This window comes from Sinocyclocheilus rhinocerous, unplaced genomic scaffold (assembly GCF_001515625.1).
Source record: "Sinocyclocheilus rhinocerous isolate Xijiao unplaced genomic scaffold, SAMN03320098_v1.1 scaffold3614, whole genome shotgun sequence".
NCBI classification, from domain to species: Eukaryota; Metazoa; Chordata; class Actinopteri; order Cypriniformes; family Cyprinidae; genus Sinocyclocheilus; species Sinocyclocheilus rhinocerous.
In genome coordinates this window covers 266,728-281,376 of record NW_015648617.1, presented here as the reverse complement: position 1 = coordinate 281,376, position 14,649 = coordinate 266,728, and the positions used below count along the sequence as shown (strand labels likewise).

Below are 14,649 nucleotides of genomic sequence, written 5' to 3'. Positions count from 1 at the left end.
AGGCATCTTTCAGTATGTTAAAAATGCTGTGTGCTTTCTTTTTATTTAAGGGGAAATCCACACCTGATCTGTGTGTGTTGTCGGGAAAACCTCCCCTTGTCTTTCAGGTTTCCTCACACACCTGTGGGTGTGAAGGGGGCGGAGATTTATCTGAACTCCCCTTTACATTCTCACTGTGTCTCATTTCTCATTTCACTTCTGCTGTGTTTATGCCTGCACTGGACTTGTTTCTTTTTATTGTAGCTAGTTTTTTTTTTTTTACTTTAATAACATCCTCTGTATTTATGTGTTTGGCAAAGAGTCTGATTTAGGAAATTCAGCATGGCTGAGAGTGTCCTAAATACTCCGGACCTGAAGGATCTGGAGGAAGAAGAATTGTGGGATCTTATCAATGATAACCGTCATGCCATCTCTCTTGGCGTCCGTCCCTGTGTTCTCATCCCTTACCTGCGACAGGCACGGGTCCTCACAGACTTGGATGAGGATGAGATTCTCACCTGTTTCAATTTTACCAACCGCGGCATGAAGACAAGTAAGACACTCTGACTGCTGTGTATCGGGGAGAGATGCTTGAAATATACCAGAGCATGAGAAAAGACAGCGAAGTACTTTAATTTTTAGCTTTAAAAAGTTAGTAAATACTAAAATATATTTAATGGAAGTGGAAATTATGATATATTTGTTCCTTCAGGATTGAAGATTTGTTTTGGATTAGAGCAGCCAAAGTGAAAATGACCAGTTATTGGAATATTTGGGTGATTTCTTTCAGAAAAGTGAGCAAGCTTATTGGACACATGGTGAAATATAGATTAGCTACAGATAAGACAGGTCTGCTGGATCAAGAGGTTATGCTGATAAAATTCCAAGAAAGCCTTTCGTTTTTTGAAAAGGCAAGAGGAGAGAAAGAGAAAGAGGAGCATGTAAATTAAAGGAATAGTTTACCATAAATCGAAATTCATTATTGTCATTATTTATTTACCCTTATGTTACTCCAAACCTGCTGTATGCTATTATTTATTCTGTGTAATACAAAAGTAAACAATTCTTGCCATACAATGTCAGTTCGTAATGACCATAGCCTGCCAAAGCTCTAAAAAGGATAAAACACTTCAAGCAAAAAAGTAATTCATAGACTATTTCAAATATTCTAAAGTCATATGCTTTGTGGGGTTAATATAATGTCTAGCCTGCTTGTATTCAGAATTCAAAAACGGCTCATTCTGTTCAGTTACTACATATGTGAGAACCAAAGCAATATTAGAATCACATTTTTTGAACCAGGATGAAAAAAAATGCATACAGGTTTGGAATGAAATGAGGGCAAGTAAATCATTTCCATTTTTGTCTGAAGTATTCCTTAAGGAATACTTGAAAGTTGGTTGATTGTATTGGAAATAAAAAATTATGTTCAGTGTTTTTTATGATATGTACAATGCAATGTCTGAAATGTATATCTTTTTTTCTGCAGGTCACATGCTTGACTTGTTACGTACACAGGGTCATAATGGTGCAATGGCTCTGCTTGAAAGTCTGATGATTCATTACCCTGCTCTCTACACACGGATCACCGGCCGCCAGCCCAGCATTGAGCCTTCAGGCTTCAGCGGTCAGTCAGTGCACTTTTATCCTATAGATTCTGATCATGTATTTACAAGCATACCCAAAACCTGAGGGTGATACAGTGTAGTAGTTAAAAATCTGAGCTGATAGCTGCAAGGTTGGAGATCCAAAGCCCAGCCTCCTGATCTAGACTCTTAAACTGTCACTAGGCCAATTCAGTTTTGATGCCATTCAGTTCAGTTTTCTGAGAAAGTCTTCATTAAAGGGGTCATATGATGCAATTTCATTCAGATGTGTGCAACACATTTTACGGAGGACGAGGACTGTTTCCTGGGAGAGTAGCCTACAATGCCGATGTTCCAGTGAATTCAGTTCCCCTGTTTCCCCTCATGTTTTTGAATCATCGCTCCGGCCTGACAGGGCATCATCACAATATGGCAAGGGGCGTAACATTTTCGTCACGCGCTTGATGAATTCGGCCAATCACAAAGCACTGGATAGCTGGCCAATCAGAGCAAACCTCGTTTTTCAGGGTGATGAGTTTTGTAAAAATCAACGCGTTTCAGAAAGGCGGGGCATAGAGGAGAAACAATAATGTACAGTATGTGGAAAATAATGTGTTTTTTTAACCTTAAACCGCATAAACACATTTCATTACACCAAATACACAAAATAATGTTATTTTTTAGCAACGTCATAGACCCCTTTAACATTTTGACATCTAGATAAAATCAACACATTGTATAATTTACTCTTTTTTTGTTGTTGTTGTTCAATAAAGATCTCTCACACAAACATTAAATGATGTAACCTCTATGACAAGTGAACATTTTTATAACTGAAAATTCAAAGGGTATTTTTGTCACCATATTCAAGGCTCATTTGTAAAACCTTGCTTCTGTGCTTGCCAGGCCTGATAAATTACAATGAGTTGACAGAGTACCTGGTTCATGCAGTGAGCAGTATGCAGACAGAGCTACAAGTGGCACGGCATGAGGCTTCGCGGCTGCAAGGCAGATGTTGTCAGCTGGAGGGGAAACTAGAACAGGCCCAACAAAATAATGAAGAGCTCAGCCAGATGCAGGGAGAGCATGCACGACTGCGCAGTCACCTGGATGGTGTGCACTTAACATAGCTTCACATCAGTGTGCCAAACCTCTGTTTAATAAATCATTAGCAAACATATGTAATGCAATTTATTCATATCTGAATACATTTTACAAATAAGAATATGTTATGAAATTTTAAAAAAAAAGTATTTAAAAATTAACTAAAGTTAACTATTAAATGTAAAATGTAATAATATTTGTTAATATAATTAACAAAAGTTAATTTTATTTAAGTGTTAACCTTTTAACATTGTTGCACTTTAATTATGTGCTTTGAGAAATTCAGAATTTCAGATCAATGTTTTTGCACAATCAGTTTTTCTTTGTCTGTGTCAAGACTATATAATGTCCGGTTGTCTTCTGTGCAGGTTTAAACAGGGAACTGCTGAAACTGAAGGATGAGAAGTGTGATATCTATGTCAGATATACCACAGCTCTTGAGGAGAAGTCTGCAACTATTGTACGCAACAGAGACCTGCAACTGGAGGTAAGGAACCAGATAGTATGTGTCTGTATGTTTGCTTTCTACTTGGACTATAGGTACCATTCAATAAGTTACAATAAACTGATTGTCTCATCCATATTACATGTGTTTGTGTGCCTGACAGAGAGCAGAATTCCATAAGGAGTTGGTTTGGATATTAACAACATTAACTACTGTACATTAACAAAAAATGTTTACATTACTTGGCAGGGAGCCAGGGTTAAAAAAAAAAAGAATCTACAGTATAATCAACACAACAAAAAGAGTAATGCTGGATTGTTTTCCAAAAAACACCAGGGCATACAGAGATCTCTTCTCCTCACTTCTTCTCCAGATTTCCCAGCTGCAGCATGAGTTAAAGAAGGCAAGGAAAGAGACAGACTTTGAGAGGCAGCGTTCCTTGAAGAATCCCACTGACACACAGAAGCTCAAAGATGAGCTCAACGCTGTACGCGCAAAGTTACTGGAGACTGAGACGCTGTTCCCAGTAAATAAGAGACTCATTTTCATAGCAATATAACAAGTCAGCAAATTATGGGACTCCATCTTATCTGTCTGTCTGTCTCTGCCTCTTTCAATCAGGTACAGCAGGATATCCTAGCCCATGATTTAAAGGAGGTCGAGAACAGACGTTCAGAACTTGCTGAGGAAGTCAGCAGGCTGAGTGAGGAGAATATACGACTCCAGCAAGAGAAAGAGGAGGTAAAACTGGTCTTTTCTTAACATTAATGTTGTTTTGTGTATTTTAAAATGTTCTACTTTGCGTAAAACTTGTATGTTATAATATTTTATTATTTTTATATTCATTACTTTGAAGAAATGTGTCAAATCAATTGAGAAAAACTGTAAGTTTTCTACTTCTCCTTGCGTTTTTTAAATGTCTATATTCTTTCTATCACCCTCCTTCTCACCATGCTCCCCTCTCACCTTTTTTAGCTACTAGAAGAGAAGGACTGTTTAGCCCTGGAGGTGGAGAAGTTGACTGTGGACTGTGAGATGTATCAGCACAGGAGTACCCTGTTCCATAGTCAGCTAGAAGAGGTGCAGGCAGAGAGAGACAGGGTCAGTACAATCAATATCTATAATGAACAAATATCATACTCATTAGGTAATTAGGTCCTAAATAAGTTTTTAGATTCAACAATGAGATCAGTTTATACAGTACAATAAACTTTCAGTTCCCTTTCGAGGGAAATTCGACGCAGTGTCACAGTGTCACACCTAGGCATGACCAGGGTCTGAGGCACGTGTAGAAACTCGTTGAATTCTATTGGCAGACAGCAGCCCTATGAAGTTACATGGAACGATGTTAAGAAGCTTAGCTCCTGCTTGGCTCTCTTCTCGAGGATATAGGAGCCAAACATTTCCCCCCCGCAGTTCAGGCCATGCATCTGCCGAGGCAGTGCGGTGGCTTTGATCATGGGTATCGCTAGTGCTGGCAGAGGAGTGGGTTTCCCTTTCTTAGATTTCTCCTGCCAGCTCCAGGGCTCCCATGCCAAATCCAGAAGGCCACTCTGCAGCCTCTTCTGATCTGGCTAAAAGCATTTTGCTGCCACAGAAAGGCTGTGTTTAGCTTGGTCGTGTGAAAAACAGGAAGTCTGTTTTGGCAAACTCAGCAAGCGATTCCTAGCAGGTCAAAACCACCTCTTCCCTTTGAACCTTCCATTCCTCCCAGACCTTCACACCGAGATGTCGAGGTACTCCATGTGACATCATAGGATTGCCGTCTGCCAATAGAGTTTGGCACATTTAGTGTTAGTGTTACAAAGAAAGGAACACAGTATGGATTAACATCTTTAGTTTGGAAGTGAAATAACATTTTTAGATCTACAAACTTCAGTAAATGCATGTATGGTTGAAATCTTTGGATCTTGGGATCAAATTCTAATCTAAATCTAGAAATAAACAGAAATTTTTATTATTTTAAACAATGCAAAAGGGAAAAAATGGAAAAGAAAGTATATATCAAAAATAATAAAGCCAAAGAGAATTTGGGTCAATGAAACTGTTAACTCCTTTTTTCAAAAGGTCAGATGTTTTTGTTTTCATTGATGCACAAAAGATGCTTTCAGGCACATTCTTGCTGGAGAACATGCAGCTTTTGCGCAAACATGTAGAGTTCAATAGTGGCAAATGAAAGCTTAATTACAGATACTGCTGATGTCTTCAGGCATATTTGTCCCGAGATGAGGCCCAGGCTCAGATTGCACGTAGTCTCGCAGAGAAGGACGTGCTGAGAGGCCAACTCATGGAGCTACAGGCGAGAGTTTTCGCCATGAAAGCCTGTAGCAAGCAAAGAGAAAGAAGAGAAAACTCCAGGGTAACACTGACTAATTTTTATTATACATTTACAAACCAACATACAGTAGTTTACCACAATCATTCTTTAGAGCAGTTTTAAATATTGTGCTGTCAAGTGCATTTGTAACCTAAACACAACCACACATGACTTTATTTTTAATATCATTTCTTTGAATAAGTAGGACAGGAAGCTCAGTTGCGATAGCAGCAGAGGTTCATGCAGTGAGTTCCCTCCATCCAGTCCCTCAGCCAGAAGACAGCTATGCCGCTTGAATGCAATTCTTCCTGAGAGTTTTAACTCTTTTGACGCCTGTGAGGTACATTTATGCTGTAAATGTTCTGCTTATCGAATCCTAGTGTGAATTACTCTTTAGCCTCATGGACCCCCTAACAGTTCATGCACTAGCTGTCTGATACATATTGGTAACAAAACGAAAATGAACTTTGTTGATGTTCTTTGTGTGATTTCTGGGAGTAACTGGCAGATCAACATGCTACTTGTTTTCTCTCTAATATGGTAGAAAGAATTGTTTGAGTAGTGAAAATTTAATTAAATAAAATGTGGGAAAAAAGTGGATTTTAACTGACTAAATGATTAACAAGATTGGTTTATGGTGACAAAATGGATGTAACTATGCAACAGAGTGCAATTTCATGACGTCCAAAAGATTGTTTACTCTCTTCTGCTGCACACTCTCTTCACAAAAAGAATGCATTCAGGCATAATTTAAGTAGGTGAATTGGAACGCAACAAAAGTCATGTTTACCAGAGTTGCATTTGAGAATTAAATGATCACTGGATGCCAAAATTTGAAAGGCTAGTGACATCAAATCTTGACTATGAAAGATATTCAGAGTTTTGCTTGAGACTTTGTTTAAATTTCCACCCTAGTTTGTTATATATACTGTATCTCAGATAACCCCGGCACTAAACCGCAGATATGCACAAAACAAACCATGATTCATAACTTGAGATGTCAGTCTAAGCAACATGCAGTTCCAGCACCTTTTGTGTGATACATGTAGGTATTACTGGAATGCAGTTTCACAGTATTAGTGCAAACAAGAGTGCAAAGCACATATGCATTGAAGAACAATAACTATAATTATAACTATAGTTCAATCATGACAACTCTCGGAAGATTTTAGCATGGTGATGGATATGACTATGTTAATGTATTTGGTCTTGGCGGAATAGATCTGCTACGCTGCTGCTGAATTGCTGCTGCTGTTGGTTATTGCTGTAGTTGTAGATTATTGCTGCTGCAAGCAAGTACAGGAACTTGCTACTGCCAATGCATATGGCGATACGGTGCCATGAGTATTTAAGACATACTGCTGCTGCACAAATAGCATATAAAATAACCCGTAGCAGATCTATACAGGTGGAGCTCGGGAAGGTGGAGGATTTCAGAGAAACTCTGAAAGCGCGCTGCAGGAATCTCAAGTGAATGCTAGCCAGCCATATAAATGCAAGGCAGTAAGCTCATTGGCTGCATATGCAGCATGAACCAATCAGCTGTGCCAAGTCGTTTAACTCTCTGAAAATCATCAGTTACGTTAACAACCCATCGCCTGCGCCATCTAGAGTTTCATGACTGAACTATATATTTATAAAGCTTAAATTAAATAGGGAAGTCCACACTTTATCAAATTAATATTTTTTTCTCCAGCTGATAAACAGCCAGTCAAAATCCATTTTTAGAAGATCCATGCTTAGTAGATACAGAACTTTATTGTCCATTGGCGTGGATGTTAATATGGTTATCATTATAGTTATCGTTCTTAGTGTGAATGGGCCTCTGCATCTGGTTCAATAAATGAGACAATAAATTTCTTACATCCTCTGAAGCTTTCTCCTCCTCCATTGTTCTGTCTGATGGCAGCATGTAGGAAATATAGAATTTTGATACATGTTTTATTTTTTATTTATTTTTTGGTTGTGTATCAACCTTTTACAGTTCAATGATGAAGCACTCTGCAGTATCAGTTCCAATCAAGTGGAGCCCCCCTGTTCTGAATCTCTCCGCAGACGAGGCTTTGCCTCCAGAAGTGACGTGGAAGACATTTACAGGTGAGCTGCTCATCTGGTCTGTAGCAGTGAACTGTAATGTCACTGTAAAGCCTGCAGTGTGTAAGTGAAAATAGCAGTTTGGTACTGAGTTTTGCAGTTTGGCTATATTATTGAGTTACTGCTTTTAATTGACACTTTAAAATGGTTAGTTAGTTAGTAGTTGCCCATTGAGAATTATTACATAATTTTGATAATGTAACTTGATAATTGTATGTTCTAATTTACATGAGGAGGACCATGTTTACGTCTCAATTGTAATCTACACAGACCAAAATCAATATCCAAAACCAATGCTATAAAATCCAAATTATTATATCTTTTGGATTCAGTCAGATTTGCTGAATAAAATATGCTGTTTGCATGTCACTTCCTGTGGAGTTTCAGACTGCAGGTGTTGTAGAGTGATTTACAATACCTGTCAATGTGGACTTCAAAATAAACAGGCAATGCTTATGCCCTGTTTTGTGTCTGATGGGAAATAGCCATGAGATCACTTTTTCTTTTATAAAATCTTAATTTTTTTGTCTTCCACATTATAATTACTGTTCCCTCCTGGATATATATATACCTTACGTGAACTGCGTTAACCGAGACTTGTCATTTGCACTTATATATTGTTGCTCTTTTGTTAGTTTTGACTGCTTTTATTGTCTTCATTTGTAAGTCGCTGTGGATAAAAGCGTCTGCTAAATGACTAAATGTAAATGTAATAATTAGACAATCCATTACTGCTTCCTGTTTCCTTGTCTCTATGATCCTAATTGCATTACTTGTTGCATTGTATGTGCCCATGACTCACTATCATAAAACTAACTCATAAACCGACAGGTCACTGTTTCCGTATGTACATTCACCAGTAGAGATAAAGATGTCGTGTAGTAGACATATCTAAAAATAACTTTAGAAATCAGAGAAAGGAAGTTTGTATGTGTGCTAGCAAATGGAATTCTTCAGAGAACTTTAGCTTGAAATAATAAAAAAAAACTCTTTGTTCCATTTTCAGCAGTCAGGATTCTCTCAGCTTTGACCATGATTATGTTTTCATTTCTAAAGGTACTGTTACTTCTTCCTACATTTCTTAGTGGTTAACTAAATAAGCGAAAATCTTATTTTGTCACAAATGTCTGTGCGTTCAGTTACATTAAATGCCCTAAGAAGTATTTGCACACTTAAGCCACGTTACAAAAATGTAAAATAAAATATATATTTTTGAAGAAAGATAACAGAAGCACAATTTTTAGCAAAAACATTAATAAAAGTTTTAGGTACAATATTATTCAAAAAATAATATTGTAATAAATTCTCTTTGTCAAACATTAGTGTAACATGTTCATATTTCATGCGATTAACAGCACCTGAAAAAAATGTTTTCTTAAACTTTTTTTGACTTATGTACCCCAGAGTATGTAAAGTTCAAGTACCCCTTCATCAACAAACAAGAACTATTAAATACTATTAAATATACTAAAATGTTTTCTTTATGCTAAACTCCCAACAACATATGTTTTCATTCATCTACTGTCAAAAATAAATAAATGTAATAAAATGACACATCTCAAAATAATAATAACATTTAAAAAAAATTGACATTTCTACTACTTACAGTTTTCAGAGTTTAAACGTGATTTTCTTAAGTAATTACATGAAATACTTGAACTGAGCTTCATGACATACTTTGAAATAATAGTTTCCGGTTGTGTTTACAATGTATCATTGTTGCCTAATTCCCAAAACTCAAACTCATCACATATTGTTCGGAAGATTTTATCCACAGATAATGCTCGATCTCATTTAGCATTCTCTTTATTGGTAAAGTTACTAATACTAAGTTAATCAATTCTGTGAGTAAAAAACAGACACCAAATTGTACATATATTGTGCTATTCTGTGTCATCCACACAAATGTATAAAGATTTGCATACATTATGCATTGCACATTATTTAGTTTATGGTCCTTAAAAATTTTCAGTGTGCCGTAAATGTTGAAAAGTGTCCATATACTTTTTAGAGTCACTGTATATCCATGGCAATTAGAATGAATCACAATGGCATAGTCACCCCTTTTTGATTTCCATTCTGATAGGAGATAGTTTTGATGAGTCAAAATCACCAGCGTCACTTCCCTATTCTACTAGCAGAAGGAGCCCTAATGACAGGTAAAATAAAAACTGAAAGTAAAACACAATAATCACATTTATAGTATTTCACATTTATTTATTAATGTAATGGTCATATTGTTAAACATGTTATTTTGTATAAATCTAGTGTCTCAAGAGCATCAGCCCCGCCCTTCCTAATGCGCTCCAGACCTCAGGCCCTGCGGATCACTGGTCGCGTACTCACTGTGTTTTTCCAGGGAGAAATGCTGTTTAATCAAATACAGGTCATCGGGGGCAATAAGACCGGTGTGTTTGTGCATCATGTGACCGAAGGATCATCTGCTCATAACACAGGCATCAGCCCTGGATCTCAGATACTTCAGGTGAGAATTTCTGGATTCTGAACTGAACTCGTAGAGTTTTTGTTTTTCAGAATTCCCAAAAATTGCTTTCATTTAAATTTTAAAGGCAAAACCATTACTAGTTAGTCTTTAAGAGCTAAAATGCCTTTTACCATCCAGAACTTTTGCAAAAACCAGACTAGCTTGAATAGTGAAGAAATTCCTCTGAAAAACAAAGTGGTAGGAGACATGAAGAGATTTCTGAATGGCAGATCCCTCCTGATTCTTTCAAAGATAAGACAGAAAATGAAAAGCTGTCTTTTAATCCCTTTCTTTGAATAAGGAAAGATAACAAAGATCATTTTTGATCCCTAGAGGGACATTCAGGTTTTCTAGCAGCAGTCAAATGGAGTGGGAACTAATCAAAACCAAAATTTTGTATTTGTAGCTAAGGTATGAGCGGGAACAGAGAGCTGTAAAAATGGTTCTAGAAGACACCACTATGGAAGAGGCCCTGTGGGCCCTGGGGCAAGTCCAGGGACCATGCAACATTACACTGAAACCCAGCCAAGATGGTAAGAACCACAATCGAACATTCAAACACACTACATATTACAACTCAAGTGATGTATTTTTAAAGCAACCACTTTGATTCCCAGGGAATGCATAAACCGATGAAATTTTTTACACTATTTTGATAGGCTGTTTATTCATAATCATTCAATGGTGCCGTTTCAACATAATAAAAAAATGACTTTGTATTGATCATAAAGAGATGCAGTCACCACATCTCTAGAGAAGCTCTTTTAGAGCAGTTGTTATTGCTATTCAATGTAACAGCTGTCATATATCAAAATTCAAGCTTTTGTGACATCTTCTGCAGACTAAGATTCTTGAAATACAGGTCAACGTGCTATTTTAATGGTATAATGCTAATTTCATGGTATAATGATTAAATTAGCAAATGTTTCAATTTATTTCATTTATTAATATGTTGGATGGTGCATCAAAATCCTATACATGCTAAACTCATCTCTAAAATTGTTAGTTTAGCAGTAAATATACACTGTTCTGAAAGAGGGAACCTTTCCCTATTTGTTCATTAATTGAACCAAAACACATTGTAATGTTTAATCTCGATTAACGTCAATTGTAAATTTTTAACATTGCTATTTGTTAAACAGGTCAGAGACTTATTAAACCAAATTTTGTTGATCACTGAAAATCTGCTGATTTCCTCTTAGCTTATGAGAACCTGCTGCAGCAGCTAAAGAATGGCGAGGTGATGTCGGGTGATTCCTTCTACATCCGTGTAAACATGACAATGCCAGGAGACGCAGCTGGAACTCTCGCAGTCAAGTGTAACGACATTGTCCATGTGACAGACACTCACCATTCCAACGATGGCTCCTGGTGGGCCAGTCACGTGCACCCTTGTCACTTGGAAGACCTAATGAGTGGGGCTCTGCCCAACTACTACAGGTACACAACACCATTATTTCTCAAAAGACTTTTTATTATTAGAAAAGCTGACATCTACAATGTCAATCTACAATTTACAGTGTTTTGTTTTTTACTTTGTAAAATGTGCCCAGTGAATGTAAAATGTTCTTGTCATTTTTTTTTTTTTTAATGTTCTTGTTTGTAGTTCCTAAGATTTAAAAGAAAAGCACTTGTTTTTCTATTATGCTTTTATGTAAAAAACAAACAAACAAAAAAACATCTATACGTGTTAACTCATTTTTCAGAGCACAGCGGCTCTTAATCAGGGCTCTAGAGGATATGACCTACCCTCGCAAAGCACAAAGAAAGGTGAGAGTCCATCAGTAAAGTCATCACAGAAATGATTTCTCTCTTTTTATTTAACTTTCTACATAATTGTGATTTATGAACTATAATACAGTGATTTAAAAGCTGGCCTGTTGACATGGCAGGTTAAAAGGTTAGTCATAGTGCGTGTTTTAGATGAATAGTTGTGAAATATCTAACAAATTCTTGTCTAGCTTTGTATCGCCTTAGTTTGGAATTACGGAAATGCTTGCCAAAATATTGAACTGTGGGTGTGCTATGAGGTACTTTGGTGAGGGAATAATAATGCATAACTTAGAACTCTGAAACTAGTCATTAGACCTCAGTACCTTTTTCTGTCCACAGGAGAAAACTTTAGCTCATGAGAAGCAGAGAGCAGCGAGGATCGTCATCACCAGTCAGCAAAGCAGAAACCCACTGTGGGTCAGTGTGGAGGACGACAACAACACAGCACAGGACAGTTAGTACAAGACAAACTCCATTTAGCTCATAACTCCATTTTACTCATAACTAGACATGGGAAATATAAGAAAATTAACAATTCCGATTCCTGTTCTGATTCCAGTTCTATTAACTATTATTTTAGTACTTTGAGGAGGAAATTGCTGGAAAAAGAAATGCACTCTGACTGTGGAAGAGTGAGATCATTGCAATATTTAAAAACATCCAAACAGTTCTTGGAAAAGGTTTTTACATAAGTGTTTTTAATGACTTTTCATAGACATTTTGTAGGTTGTATAAATGTAACACTAAACCAACAATTTGGTAACATATTTCGTAATAAACATAAAACTCATAATGTGTATCTAACTACACATTGTCATATGAACAACTAGTCAGTAACTACACTGATTTAAGTCTCACAAAGCTTAAGTTAAACCTATCATAGCATAGGAAGTTCACAGTATTCAGTATGTGTTTGCTTCACTAAAATATGTGACTCATTGTAATCATTCATTTGTACTGTACTTTTGAAGTAGAGTTGTTGTGGTGAAGAGTAGTGCAGGAAACACAGTCACAATACTTTAGTACTGAACCAGTTCTGAATAAGAACAGATTCTTGTTTCCCAACCCTAGTCATAACATTGTACTTTAAATGCAAGCTGTTGCGTGTGAGAGAGAAATGCTACTAACTTTTTTACTAACAATTCTTTTATTTGAACTTTTGAGGTAATCAATGTCGGGCAAAATTCTGGTTTAGACCTTGAGTGTCAAGAAAATCTTTCTCTCTTGTAGGTGATGGCTGTGTGCCCAGCAGATGTGTAACCCTAATGCCCTACACCCTGGTCTCACCTCGTTTCCCACCCATCTGCCGACCAGTCCTCCTCCTTCCCACGTTGCTTGGCCGTGTCTTGCACAAACGGTTGGCAGAACAGGAAGGTTATCAGCTCTGTGAGCCAGGTAAAAATACAAAAGTTTTCAACAAAGGGGAAAAGAAAATGGAAAAAGGAGATACATTAGAGAAAACTCTCCCATTACAGTGAGAAATCACTAGTATCCGTATTTTAAGCTTTAAAATAATTTTTGGAATCTGTCTACTTAATCCAGATTACATGCAATCAGTTATTACCCTGTACTGCAAACAATGTAGTCAAAATACTTAGCCATGTTGTCAATATTACAGTGTATTCTGTCAGTATTTCCTGTTGCAATGACTATGGTTTTGATGACAAAAATTGAAAGTGCACAAGGCTGTTCTTTTTCTGTATGGTGTATGGCCTATATCAGTTTCAAAGTCACACAATTCTGCATTGGATATTGATTGTAACGTACTTGACAGGATTCACATACACTTTTACTGTTAATCTGTTTAATTACAGCCCAAAGTCATTGTGATACAGAAAAGAAAAAAGACTATTTTTCCAAAGTGGAAAAAAATAAATAAAAAGGCCAACACATGAAACAGCCCTTAGGCAGAACTGTACACACTATATGGGGAATTACAGTGTAGTCTTTCTCCTTCATTAGTGAAAGACAAAAAATTACTTGAGATTACTACATTACTACAATTTAGGACACATTTACTTTTTTTTGTCTGACTTCAGTTTTAACTCTGTATAGTCATATTTATCTGCTTTGGTCTCTGGCTGCTTCCTCCTTTGCTCACTTTTGTCATCTCTTCCGTCCACTCATCTCTTATATTTTAGAGTTGCTGATGGCAAGTGAGCATGCCATTCAAATGCAGAAGGGGGAGATTCTTGAAGAGTGTGACTCAAAAACACCCCTTTGCTATACGTTGCAGGGAGTGGAGAAGATCATGAAGCGGGTGTGTCATAAAACATTGCTATTTTATTACTAATTGCCTGATAAATAGCTTTCAAATAGCAATTGCATTAAAGAAGTTGAAATAAAAGATTAGAGATGAGTGGTTTTACAGTAATACAATAATATGAATTACAATAATCATCACATGAGAACTTGTAAAGTCTAAAATGCTTTGTAAAAATTGAAATGTTTTTATTTATTAAGTACTTTTAATGACCAAAGAAAAATTGCACCCAACCCTGTTAACACATGATTCCAGTAAGACAAAAAGACTTTTAGACTTTTCAATTTTTACCTACAGTATACAGTGTGTGTGTGAGAGAGAGAGAGAGAAAGAAAGAAAGCGAGACTATGTGTGACTATCTGTTTAATATCCAATGTATAGGGCACTCACTGTGTGTTACCGCTGGGTTTGGACTGTGTGCGTCGTCTCCACCGTGCCGAAATCTTCCCCATCATCATCTACATCATGTCTACAGAGAGGAGTCTCCGCAGATTGAGGTACTATAATTTCCTCCACGAAACTTTTCACAATGAAAATAAAAGCTGCTTTAATTTAAAGATTCAGATTTATAACACAAAAAATGCTGTTCTGGGAGCATAACAG

General features: G+C 36.8%; 1 protein-coding gene across 1 annotated transcript in view; it reads left to right on the top strand.

The window, feature by feature from the left end:
- Positions 1–261: 261 nt before the first annotated feature.
- LOC107710011 (caspase recruitment domain-containing protein 14-like) overlaps positions 262–14,649 on the top strand; it is a 20,227-nt gene continuing 5,839 nt past the window's right edge. Inside the window, exons 1-20 of the mRNA XM_016514687.1 lie at positions 262–532; positions 1,469–1,606; positions 2,472–2,678; positions 3,038–3,156; positions 3,488–3,640; positions 3,736–3,855; positions 4,090–4,215; positions 5,324–5,473; positions 5,637–5,771; positions 7,416–7,528; positions 8,532–8,581; positions 9,612–9,684; positions 9,794–10,010; positions 10,417–10,543; positions 11,213–11,450; positions 11,717–11,780; positions 12,123–12,237; positions 13,014–13,178; positions 13,925–14,043; positions 14,428–14,543. Of these exons, the coding sequence (XP_016370173.1) occupies positions 322–532; positions 1,469–1,606; positions 2,472–2,678; positions 3,038–3,156; positions 3,488–3,640; positions 3,736–3,855; positions 4,090–4,215; positions 5,324–5,473; positions 5,637–5,771; positions 7,416–7,528; positions 8,532–8,581; positions 9,612–9,684; positions 9,794–10,010; positions 10,417–10,543; positions 11,213–11,450; positions 11,717–11,780; positions 12,123–12,237; positions 13,014–13,178; positions 13,925–14,043; positions 14,428–14,543 (2,756 nt within the window). The 5' untranslated portion in view covers positions 262–321. The remainder of the gene's footprint in view (positions 533–1,468; positions 1,607–2,471; positions 2,679–3,037; positions 3,157–3,487; positions 3,641–3,735; positions 3,856–4,089; positions 4,216–5,323; positions 5,474–5,636; positions 5,772–7,415; positions 7,529–8,531; positions 8,582–9,611; positions 9,685–9,793; positions 10,011–10,416; positions 10,544–11,212; positions 11,451–11,716; positions 11,781–12,122; positions 12,238–13,013; positions 13,179–13,924; positions 14,044–14,427; positions 14,544–14,649) is intronic.